At 37.6% G+C, this 12,937-nt stretch overlaps 1 protein-coding gene across 1 annotated transcript in view; it reads left to right on the top strand.

Annotated features, from left to right (window-relative positions):
• ZCCHC2 (zinc finger CCHC-type containing 2) overlaps window positions 1–12,937 on the top strand; it is an 84,792-nt gene that overhangs the window by 13,302 nt on the left and 58,553 nt on the right. The window contains exon 2 of the mRNA XM_027868911.1: window positions 12,368–12,479. Within this exon, the coding sequence (XP_027724712.1) occupies window positions 12,368–12,479 (112 nt within the window). The remainder of the gene's footprint in view (window positions 1–12,367; window positions 12,480–12,937) is intronic.

Below are 12,937 nucleotides of genomic sequence, written 5' to 3'. Positions count from 1 at the left end.
AGTTTAAACTTTATAACATGTCCTTATACATATAAATGGAATTATCCCAAAAGAAAACTTTAAGGTTACAAGCATTTAAAAATAGAATGCTTATTTTTAGACATTTTCCTTTAAAGTTCTTAAAAGTCTGAAAAAGCTTGGACTGTGAAATAATTTTTAATTTTAGTAAAATCTTTACCTTTAGTTCAAGAAAGGAGAATTGCCTTATGTATGTTTTTTTTTTTTAACTTAAAGAATTCTTTAGGGGCAGCTAGGTGCCATGGTGGATAGAGCACTGGCCCTGGAGTCAGGAGGACCTGAGTTCAAATGCGGCCTCAAACATATAATACTTCTTGCCATGTGACTCTGGGCAAATCACTTAATCTCAATTGCCTCACTGACAAAAAAAAAAAATTCTTTGAATTTAAATTCTAATTGAAAGAACCAGGAAAAGCATTGAAGATTGTGTAGTGTTAAATTTAAATTGAACTTTTATTACTAAAAATGAAGTTTGAACAACACTAATTTGTTTTCACTGAGTCTTTTATAGTAAGGAGATGCTCTCCAGGACTGTGTCCACATGAGCTAAAGTAGTTTAAAAATTTAGAGTATAGTATTCCATGATCCCACATGCAATTTATTCATATAATCACTGTATCATCTTACTGCTCATGAGGAGTTAAAGTTGTTTTATCTTTTGTGAAAGTAATTTGCAATTGAATATTTAGATTTTTTGCATTTTGAAATATAGGTGATGGCAAGCAGACAACATATTGGGAAAGAGAACCCTTGAACACACTGACTTCATGGCAGACAGTTAGAAAAAGCACTTTGTTGACAAAGCGTTTTAATATATATTCTTCATTACCTAGATCTAACCTCAATGTACTCTTAAATTTTTGTTTCTCTCTGGCTTCCTTACGTTCAGTCAATAAGTCTTATTGATTCTTTCTTTGCATTGTCTTTCAAATCAATTCCTTCCTTTTCATTCCTACTGTAAATGCCTCAATTAAGTTCCATATTACCCCAGTGATCATTGGGTTATAGATTTAGGGTCCCGTTCCCTTAAAGGTAAGGAAAAGGTAAGGAAACTGAGGCACAGCAATGTTAAGTGACTTTACCAGGGTCACACAGCTAGTAAATGACTAAAGCAAGATTGGAATTCAGGTCTTTCTGGCTACAAGTCTGGCATTCTATCCACTATAGCACTTTGTTGCCTCAGTAGTCTAGGAATTGTTCTTCTTTTCTATTTGTTCTTAGCATCTGAATACACTCAATGTACTGCTATCACATTAATCTTAAAACATTGGGTTGACATATTCATGAATCTGAAATTCCTTTATCTGATCATAATCTGTTGTCCTTCTATGTCTCCTTTATGCTTATATCCCAGAACACTGTTCTTCCTTCTCATTTCATCTTCTAGTCCCTCTCCCTGTCAGTTCTTTTCCAGGCCATCACCCCCTATACCGGCTTCACTCAGTTTTCACCATCTTGACCCTTCGGTGAACCAGTTCAGCTCTACACTGTTCTCTTCTTGTCCATTGCCTTCTTATCCCATTGCCTATCTTTTCCTGCCAAACCTTAGCCTTAGATCCCACCTTCTGCTGCTTTGTTTCCTAGGTATGTGTTACTGAAGATAGCTGGAAAAAATCAGAAAACTGTGCTATCCGATTCACTAAGATTTGTGTTACATAACCTAAATTGGGCCCTCCTTGTGGGATTCATTTCACTTCCCTTAATCTGTTCACTGTTCCACTCTCCACAGCACTTTTTCCAAAATTTTTTTAACCCCTCATATCTACCCCTTTCCCAACCCTCTCAGCTGAAAACCTTGCCTCATATTTCACTTAAAAAATTGAGGCTATTCTCTTTTGAGCTCCCTCTTCTGCCCTCCAGCTCCTTGCCTCACAGCATTTAGTTGCAGAAGGCAATGATCCTTCTCATTGCTGTGGCAAACCCCTCTATATGCCAAGTGTTCCATTTTATCCTGTCTTCTCCAGTAGATTTCCACCTTTGTCATCCCTACTCTCTCTCACTTACCTTCAATATTTCCCTGTCTACTGGCTGCTTCTTTCCTTCCTACAAACATGTCTATGCCTCCCCCATCCTCAAAAAACCCTTACTTCATCCATCCATCTCACCTGTCAACCTATATTTTTCTTCCCTCTTTTGACTAAACTCCTTGAGAAGACTATCTGTAACAGTGCCACCACTTCCTTTCCTCTCTTAACTCTCTATAGTTTAGCTTCTGACCTCATCATTCAACTCTTCCTGTGGGCAGTGAAAGATGAAGTGACTGAGGAAAAAAAGGTTTGATCTTCTGAGCATATGGATTTTATTAAGCAGTGCATGCCAATTGCCCAACAAGTAGGGACCATTAACCTTCCTCAGCTTTGGCACTGGATCCTGAATACAGAGGGAGACAGATTTTTAGACATTAGAAACAATTATTCAAATAAGACCAACTAATTAAAAGAAAACAACCAGGAAACAATTAACCAGGATAAATCTGATTTCTAACTGGAGGAAAGATTAGAGACTTTCCAAATTGGGAGGGGTAAGTGAACATGTACAATTCCCTGAAATCAGAAAAGAGGTGCCCAACTCCCCCTCAGTGTAACCAGGGTTAAGTGACTTGTCCAGGGTCACACAGCTAGTGAGTATCATGTGTCTGAGGCCAGATTTGAACTCAGGTCCTCCTGACTCCAGGGCCAGTGCTCTATCTACTGTGTCACCTAGCTGCCCCTGAGATGTATAATTGTGAGAAAACTCCTTTCATCAGTCTTCAGATCTGATCAGGTTTCTGGTCACCATAACCTAGGACCTTAGTTCAATGTCTCTAAGCAATAGGAAGAGGTAGTCTAGCTCCCCAGCCATGCAGGGATAGGTGCAAACTACGCAACAAAGTTCTCTCACAATACCCACAATTAAATAAAGTTTTCTCACAAAATAGAAATTAGACACAGCTCATAATTGAATAGAAAGGGAACTGAGCTAGCTCCAGAATTGAGTCAGTGTGGTTCATTCAGTTCCCACTACCACTTGGTGTTCTAATCCCCTTGATTTCCCTCACTTCAAAGTTACCAACAATCTCTTAATTGCCAAATCTCCTGGTCTTCTCTCAGTCCTCATCTTTCTCGATTCTCTGCAGCCTTTGAAAATAACAGTCAGCCTCTTCTCCTTAATAGTCCTTCTCTGGATTTTCATGACACTGCTCTGCAGCTTACAGCCAGAGTTGCTTAGGTACTGAGAAGTTAAGTGACTTGCTGAGAATTTTTTGGATGGTATAAACCAGAGATAAAATTGAATGCAAGTCTTCCTGACTCAGAGGTTAACTCCCAGCCCCTGCTCACCCCACCTTAATTCAATAAATATTGAATAATGAGGTGGTCTTTTGCCTCAATAAGGCAAACCCTTCTATTTGTACAAGTGATCCTGTTCCATCCCATCTGCTGCAGCAGATTGCTTCCTCAGTTATCCCTCCTCTCTCACTTATCTTCCCCATCAGTCACTCTGTGTCTACTGGCTTTTCCCCTCCTGCTTATAAGCAAATCTGTCTTCTTCATCCTTAGAAAACCCTTACTTGGTACATCCAACCCCGCTAGCTATCATCCTGTATTCTCCTCCTGTTTTTGACTGAATTTGAGAAGGCTGTCCACAATAAGTTTCTTCCCTTTTCATTCTCTTCTTAACTTTTTACACTCTGACTTCCAACTTTATCATTCACAGGAAATTGCCCTCTCCAAAGTTAGTAACAATCTCTCAATTGCCAATTCTAATGGTCTTTTCTCAGTTCTCATCCTTCTTGGCCTCTCTTCTTTTGAAACTGTCAATTACCTTCTTTTCCTTGATACTCTTTTCTCCCTAGGTTTTTGAACCCTCTCCTAGTTCTCCTCCTACCTATCTGACTGCTCCTTCTGAGTTTCCCTTACTGGATTTTGATCCATATCATGCCCACTAACTATGAGTATTCTACAAAATTTTGTCCTGGGCCCTCTTTTTTCTCTACACTTTTTCAATTGATGATCTCATCAGCTTCCATGGATTTAATTACCATCTTTACGCTAATGATTCTCAAATCTTACTTATCCAATCCCAACCTTTCTTCTGACCTCCAATCTCCTATCTCCAGCTACCTGACATCTTGAATTAGAAGTCCTGTAGTCATCTTCAACTCACTCTGCCCAAAATGGAACCCCTTATCTCTCCATCCACCCTGCTTTGTTCCTTCATTTTAACTCCTCTGTTACTGTTGAGGGTAGCACCAACCTCCCAGTTACTCAGGCTCACAACCTAGCTGTGATTCTCAGCTCCTCAGTCTCTCTCATCCCTCATCTGCACTCTGTTGCCAAGGCCTGTCAGTTTTCACCCTTGTAGCATTTAGCACATATGCCTCCTTTCATGCTGCCACCACCCTGATGCAGGTCCTCATCACTCCATACCTGGGCTACTGCAGTAGTCTGCTAGTTGGTCTCCCTGCCACAAGACTCTCCCCATTCCAGTCCATCCTCCTTTCAGCCATCAGAATGATTTTTCTAAAATCTTCTCCCTCCCCCTCCCCCAAATCAATAAACTCCAGTTGCCCCTGTCACCTCCAGAATTAAATATAAAACCTTCTGGTCAAAACCTTTCATTACTTGTCCTTCCCATCTCCCTTTGCAGGCTTCTTATAGCACCCCACCACCCCCACAATCCAGTGACAGTAGCCTCTTTGCTGTCTCTGGCAAAAGACACTTCATCTCCTCACTGGGCATCTTCATTAGTTGCTATCCGTGCTTGGAATGCTTTCTCTCCTCATCTCTACCTCCTGACTTTGTTCAAGTCCCAACTAAAATCCCACCTTCTGTAGGAAGTCTTGTCCAGTTCCCTTTAATTCTAATGCCTTCCCTCTGTTGATTATTTTCAGTTATTCTGTATGTAGTTTATTTGTACATAGTTATTTTAAGCCTAGTGGCACAGTGAATAGAGAGCTGAACCTGGAGTCAGGAAGACCTGAATTCAAATCTGGCTGTAGCCACTTACTAGCTGTGTGACCCTCGCCAAGTCACTTAATCCTGTTTGCCTCAGTTTCCTCACCTGTAAAATGAGCAATAGAAGGAAATGGCAATCCACTCCAGAACTCCTGCCAAGAAAACCCCAGATGGGATCAGGAAGAGGTCAGACTCGACTAAAACAACTAAACAACAACATTTTAAGCATGCTGACTCCTCCATTAAATTGTTAGAACCTCAGGAGCCAGGACTACTTCCAGCACTTAGCATAGTGCCTGGCACATAGTAAGAGTGTAATAATTGTTTATTGACTTGACTTTTAATATTTGGTAATTATTTTTTTGAGTTGGCACATAGCCAGTATATGTCAGAGGCTGGGCTTGAACCCAGGTCATTCAGATTCTGAAATCTGAATTTCTCAAAATTCTGAAATCATTCAGATTCTGAAACTAGGCTGTCTAGGCATCATGCCATGCTGACTGTATATAAACATAGGCCATTCTAATAGAGTTTATTTCACAAATATGAGAAAGTGGGATTTAAATGCTCATAATCAGATGTTTTGATTCAGTTTTTTCGTTTTTGTTATTCTGTGGGCAATATTTTTTCCTATTTTGGATTTTTTTTCCTCTTTGAGATCTTGAAAATTAATCCCTGAGTATCTTAAAATTTTTTTCCTCCAAATATTTTAGCCTGCAACATGTCTCCAGAAACATCTTGGCCCACTAGAAAGAGCTCAGACTTAACACAATTTCTACATGCTGTTCACCCCAAGTTTGCTTCCAAATGAAGCCTGGCTGATGAGTGGGTGAGTCTGCATCTCTGCTAAGTACTGGTCTGGGCAGGACAGGTCCTTTGCTCTTCATAATTGGGCTGCTAGCCAGTCTTTAGACTTTGCTTCCAAATTTCCTGGTTTCTCACTCTTCTGACCTTTCAGTGTTGTCAGGATCTCCAGTGTCCTTCATCTAAAAGCTGAAAAGAATATGTGCCACAGAGACAGATGTGATCATGAGGCCCTTCCTCCATCAGGAGCCCCGGACCAGTTCATCTTCCTTTTCCAGTTAGCCAGGCCAGAAAACCATAGTCTTAAATTGTTATCTCTAAAACATATTTGCACTGTCTCTGGTAGGATGCAGCTACCCTCTCATTTTCTTGAGGGCCATGTTTACTTCATGGAGTATCTTAATGCTAAATTAAGATTCCAATGTGTTTGCTGATAATACCTATAAAAATGCTGATGAGCCTTTTCTTTTTTCACTGCTGTTTCTTTTAATTTAATATTTAAATGCTTTTGGTATATCCTGGCTTAGTTGATTTCATGCCAAGCTTTTTGTAAACTTGTTTTGGCTATTGCTTTCTGCTCTTGTCTCCCTTTTTCTCTCAGCTTTTTGCAGTCTGGTTTCTGACCTTATCACTCTATCACTCAGTAACTGAAAAGTCTTTCTCCAGAGTTACAAATAATTTTTCAACTGCCACACCTGAGGGCCTTTTCTCAATTATCATCCATTTGTTACTTCTCTATGATATTCAGTACTATTAGGTGTTCTTTCTTCCTGGAAACTCTCCATTTCTTTTTTTTTTTTTTAGTGAGACAGTCGAGGTTAAGTGACTTGCCAAGGTCACACAGCTAGTACGAGTCAAGTGTTTGGTCTGAGGCCGGATTTGAACTCAGGTCCTCCTGACTTCAAGGCAGGTGCTCTATCCACTGGGCCACCTGGCTGCCCCCATTTTGAGTTTTTGTTGCACTGAACTCATGGTTTTCAAACTTGCCTGACCCTCGCTTCACTAGATCATCACTCACTCACTCCTTCCCCAAATGAGTGTATCCCTGGGGCCCTTTCTCAATATTTTCTACTGGTGATTTCATCAACTGCCATAAATTCAATTTGTCATCTCTTCACAGGTGACTTCAAGATTCTACATAGCTAGCTGTAGTCCCTCTCCTGAGCTCTTCCTACATCAGCACCTGCCTGTCAGACAACTGGTTGTCTCAGGCATTTCAAACTCAGCCTGTCTAAAACAACTTTTCTTTCCCCCTAAACCTCTCTTCTGAACTCCCCTGGTTTTACTGAGATAATCACCATCCTTCTAGTCACTCAGGGTACTTTTGACTTTTCCCTCTTATTCTGTGAGTCCAAGTCTCGTAGATTGCACTGCCACAGCATCTCTGGCATCTGTCCTTTTCTTTCTACTAACCTAGTCACCATTGTCATTCAGACCTTTCTCATCTCTTATTTGGACTATTACAGAAGCCTCCTAATTATTCTTCTTGACTCATCTCTCCCCTCTCTAAACTATCTTCCAGGGGTCAAAGGGATATTTCTAAAGCACAAGTCTGACTGGATCTGACTATCCACTGCTTAATAAACTCATGGTTCCTTACTGCCTCTAGGATGAAATACAGACTCTTTTATTTGGCATTTAAAACACTGAACAACCTGGTTCCAATCTACCTTTCTAGCCTTATTATATATTACTGCCTTTCAGGTACTCAGCAGTTTAAGTAAATAAGACTTTGTACTGGCTGCCCCACTGCTAGGAAGGGGCTCTTTCCTTAGTCTCACCTTTTACAATCCTTGATTTCCTTAAAAACTCTTCTGAAGGGTCATATTCTATATGAAGCTCCCCCATCCCCACAAACTGGCAGTACATTCCTCACAAGAATTACTGTGGATTTATTTTGTTTATATTTTAAATGTACATGTTCTCTTCTCCATAAAATGTAAGCTCCTTGAAGGCAAGGATTGTTTCCTTTTCTGTCTTTTTATCTTCTGTGCTTGGTACAGTGTCTGGCACATAGTAGGTCCTTAGGAAAGGCTTGTCTGATTTTTGTGAAATGGCATTGCTGGTAATCTTGACCATTTTAGTAATATTTATAAAATTAGTGTGGTCCTTGGATTCCATGTCCTTTAACAAGAAAATTAAGTGTTTCTGCAGGCTAAGGCAGTTTTCTGGGTGCTTTTGATGACTCCTGTGGTGTTCAGATTGTTGTATATCAGCTAAACTTTTGTGAGAACTAATGAAAATTAGAATCAATAACTTCAGTTTTATTATTCCCTGTTTTTCAGAATCAGTAACTTAGTTTAGTAGGTTTAATTAATTTTTATCCTTTTGTTGTAGTGATTTAATTTTTACTGGCTCTAAGTAACTACTTTTAATGATTCTGAAATGATCCCAAAATCGGTATGCCATCTTTAACCATTAAAATATAATCTAACTCTTTTTGAAGAAATCATTTGTACTGTATGGTTATAAAGCTTCAGTAGCTTTTGGTTTCTTTTATTTCTTAATTCTGAGCTTTATTTTCTATCACATATTTCACTTTGCTCACTTTCATTTTTAATTCATCAGCTGTTAAGTCATATTTTGTTGACTTGCTTTAGAAGATCTGGTCAAATTCTTCATATTTTTTTTTCCATTTTTATCCTCTACAACAGATGTCAGTACATAAGCTGCAGTTATCTTCATGATTTTCCACTTGTCTGTGCTTAACATGAGCATGGCAAGTTAAGAAGTGATCCTCTTGATAGCCTAAATTATAAGATCAAGAACTGTAGATGATTTGCTTGGGTTAAGGAGTTTCCTCACTAGGAAATTCCTACACCAAATAAATAAATCCGAGGTCAAGGCTAGAAAAAAAGAAGGCAGTGATTTAGGAAATTTGGGAAGAGAGAAGAAATGAAAGAAGCAAGAATGAAGAGGCAGGTGCTTTCTTGGCATTAACTAATTCCTTTATTCACCTTAGTGTGGCCTAATTAGGATATTGCTTCTAAAAAAACTTCATACATATGTTTCAAAACTATAGACAAAAGTAGAATTTTGCCTCTTGGTGCTTGATATGCTAGATGTCTTTTAAAATTATTTCATTGTATTCCCTCATTCCTGCTTCAGTTAGAATTACTGATACGCTTTCAACTTTGATATTTTTTTTGTGTTGGTCTAGTGCACCTGCATTGATCACTAGTAGGTACCTTGTTTTCAAACTATTTCCTAATAGCATTTTGCTTGGTATTATGATTAAAGTGACCAGTCTGTAATTTTCTCATGTGTTGATGGTTGCATTTCTAATAGATTCATGCCTCTTTTACACAACCAGATTTCTTATTTTACCGTGGTCAACTCCCACTTGGATTATAACTCTCTTCACTTTAGATCATTTAAAACACCCAGATCAGGTCAGAGGCCTGAAAAAAATTTAATTACATTTTTCTTTTAAAATTCCCTCCTGTATTCTCACAGGAACTTTAGATTGTTGTATGCCTATATACTGTAAACTGGTAGTTTTCAAATTTTACTTCCTAATATTATAAGATTTAAATCCGTAAGGGAATAGTAAGTCTGAGTAGTTATGTGAGGCCATATATTATGTTAGGCTTGCCCTATTGCTCTATCATCATCATTTTAAAATAGCATCCTAATAAATTATAATCAGTCCTCTTCAGTTTTACTCATCTTTATAACATTGTTCCTATGGAACTAATTTTTTTCCTAGTACTCGATCCAACATCTTATTTTGTTGGAGCCAAATTTCAATGTTAGGCAGGGTATACTCTGCAACCTGGTAGTTTTAAAGTTTTATCTCAGGGCAGCTCGGTGGCGCCATGGATAGAACACCAGCCCTGAAGTCAGGAGGACCTGAGTTCAAATGCGGCCTCAGACCAAACACTTGACACTTACTAGCTGTGTGACCCTGGGCAAGTCACTTAACCCCAATTGCCTAAAAAAAAATAATAATAAAATTTTATCTCATAGAATTATGATTTCAAAGTTGGGAAGGGAACATTCAGAAAATTAATTCAACCCACTTCTTTTATAGATTAGAAAACAGACAGAGAGATAAAATCATGACTCATCCAAGGCCACATAAGTTACAGAGCCACATAAGTCCAAGGCCACATAAGTTACAAGACTATACAAGTAGCAGGGATCATAGTCAATCCCAGGTCCTCTCACTTCAAATCTCATTTTTTCCCACTATATCAAGATCTAGAGCCTATTGCTACTTAAGCAATTAGGATAATTTATTCAGGATGAATTTTGTATGGCTAGAATTTTCTTGAAGTGATAAACTTCAAGAGTGAAGAATCATTCAACAAAGCTGTATTGTACATTTGGTGAATGTACAATTTTTAAATCAAAAGGTGAAAATTTTTATAAAAAATAACAACTAGGTAATACTTGTACTGCTTTATGTTGATCACAGAGATGGATTTAGGTATGTTTCTAAGAACATCTTTTAAAAACAAACAAAAAAGTATTCAGATCCTCAGGACCTCCCAGGTAGTGAGGAAGTTTCAAAAAAAGAGAGGAACAACATCTTTTGTTTTAACTAGCATGTAGTTTTATTCAAATGCACACAAAAATTTAAATCACTCTAAACTTAGAATGAATACTTAGTGATAATTTTAGTCATTTGCGTTTTATGAACCATCACTTTTGTTGGGGAATATGAATTACACAATTGGAATGTGCATACGTAATCTGCTTAATAATTGGTTGAGTGACTATGGAGGAATCCCCAAGTTTGGTTATTTGAATCTAATTTAGTAACCAATTCAACAATAATTTATGAAGTGCTTATAAAATTTAAAGTATTGTGCTACTGAGTATAGAAAGACGGAAAGAGTAGTTTCTGCACTTAAGGAGTTTATTTTCTGTCTACTGGGAGGGAAATTAAATAGATTTAAAATTTCTCGTATAATGGAATAGGTATGAGATTTGGAACCCAGACTTTGTGTTTGACTATAGGCAAGTCATGTTGGGTTTTTTTTGTTTGTTTGTTTTTTTAAATTTCAAGAGCTTCTTCATCTACAAAATGAAGGTGTTGAACTGAGTGATCTATTAAGGTTCCTTCCAACATTTAAGTCCTTTACCGTACTCCATTCCCAGGTTGCACTACAACATCTTATTAGAACCATATTACATTTGAGATATGACAAATTGTAAAAAGAGGGATTTAGAAAATTACAAAGAATATTTGCAAAAAATTATGATAATTTTAGTATAATTGGTTTCCTTTGTAATCCAATATATTTTATTTTGTGACTTTAAAAACATTATACTGGGAAGGGACTCATAGGTTCGATGGCATATATAATGTCAAAGGTCCATGACATAAAAAAAAGTTTAACAACTGATTTAAAGAATTAAACCTTTTTGTCCCCAGAGATTCCTTCCTGTTCAGTATGCTGTACAGCACCATGTGCCAGATGTAGGAGATGCAAAGACAAAAATGAAACAGTTCTTGACTTCAAAGACCTTACATTTTATTAGGGAGATTTTACGCATTAGAAAGGGAAGGAACTAGTCACTGGAAAGGTGGGGTGGGGTATCAGGAAAAGATGTCATGTAGAAGGTGGTATTTGAGCTGAGCTTTGAAGGAAAGGGATTCTAAGAGGTAGAGGTGAGGAGAGGGTTGCACTCCAGGTGTGGAGAACTACCAGCTATATTTTTTTTAGTCACATTGAATTTGAATTTCAGTTTATTTAATTTGGATCTTTTTTTTTTCTTTCTTTCTTTTTTTTTTTCTTTTTTTTTTCTTTTTTTTTTTTTTTTTGGTGAGGTAGTAGGGTTTAAGTAACTTGCCCAGGGTCACACAGCTAGTAAGTGTCAAGTGTCTGAGGCCGGATTTGAACTCATATCCTTCTCACTCTGAGGCCAGAGCTCTACCCACTTCGCCACCTAGCTGCCCCCTAATTTGGATCTTTTATCATGACCCAGTTTATTATGTGACAAGAAAGATTTTTCCATTTTTGCATAGAAGTTAAAAATGTCAAACTTGTGTGAAATATAATTTTGAAATTTTCAGTTATGGACATAATTAGCAGAAATGTTGCTATGTAATCTCCTGTGATATTGTTGGGGTTTTGTTTTTTATATTTTTAATTTTTAATTTTTGCTTTTGAGAATACATTTCTTCTAGCATCTTCAGCACTGACTCTATTCGGGATGCATTAGTCTCCTAAAAAGAATGAAACCTACTGACCAGTCCTCTTGGGATTGCAGTACTTCTATTATAATTTAGTGGATCCTAGAACATCTCTAACTTGTTATTGCATACACAACTCTTTACCTCTGGTCTTGGTAATTTTGTACTGGTGGCAGTTCTCCATGCCTGGAATTCATCCCCTCTTCACCTCCACCTCTTAGAATACCTTATTTCTTTCAAAGCTCAGCTATAGACCTACTGATAACTGAAAAAAATGTTGACTTCTTTTTGGCTTTCTTATTCTTCATGCCTTCTCTTGACCAATCTCAATTATCCTTAAAGTTGCTTATAAAATCATTACAAATATTAACAAAAGTATTAAACTTTGAAATTGTTACAGAGGAATTCATTATCCTTATTAAAGGTTGTGTAATGTGAATTAATATGAACCCTCTCTTTCATCTAGAACGATACTTCCTGTGGTGATTATATTCGAAATAATGAAACGAGTTTGATGGAACAAGCCCCTATACTTCACGATGGACTTACCATGGCTTCACATAGATCTCAGCGAGAAGGTATGAAGATATTTTTGAGAAGCTTACTGTTGGCTTCAGTATTTCTTAAAGTATGCTAGAAGAATTTTACATATTAATTATGGAAATTCACCCAAGACATTTAAATATTTCACATACTTTGTTTTCAGATAAATTAATAGGGAGAAGGAATGAAAAGGATCCCATTGTAATACAAAGAAATAGGGTCATAGGGTCTGAAGGGTCATATTCTATATGAAGCTCCCCCATCCCCACAAACTGGCAGTACATTCCTCACAAGAATTACATGGAAAAAAAAAAAGTCATTCACAAGTGATGTCTTCTACCTGAATTTCTGAAGCACCATAAAGTATTTTCATTTTAAACATAATATATCTTCAGAAGAGTTGATTTTACCTTACTTTCCTGTTAATGTTTGGTGTTTTTCAAAGCACTAAAGGGGGCAGTTAGGTGGCTCAGTGGATGGAGCACTGGGCCTA

This window comes from Vombatus ursinus, unplaced genomic scaffold (assembly GCF_900497805.2).
Source record: "Vombatus ursinus unplaced genomic scaffold, bare-nosed wombat genome assembly UNPS02014791.1, whole genome shotgun sequence".
Classification (NCBI taxonomy): Eukaryota; Metazoa; Chordata; class Mammalia; order Diprotodontia; family Vombatidae; genus Vombatus; species Vombatus ursinus.
The sequence above is the reverse complement of the archived record's forward strand: the minus strand, read 5'-3'. Positions and strand labels throughout refer to the sequence as shown.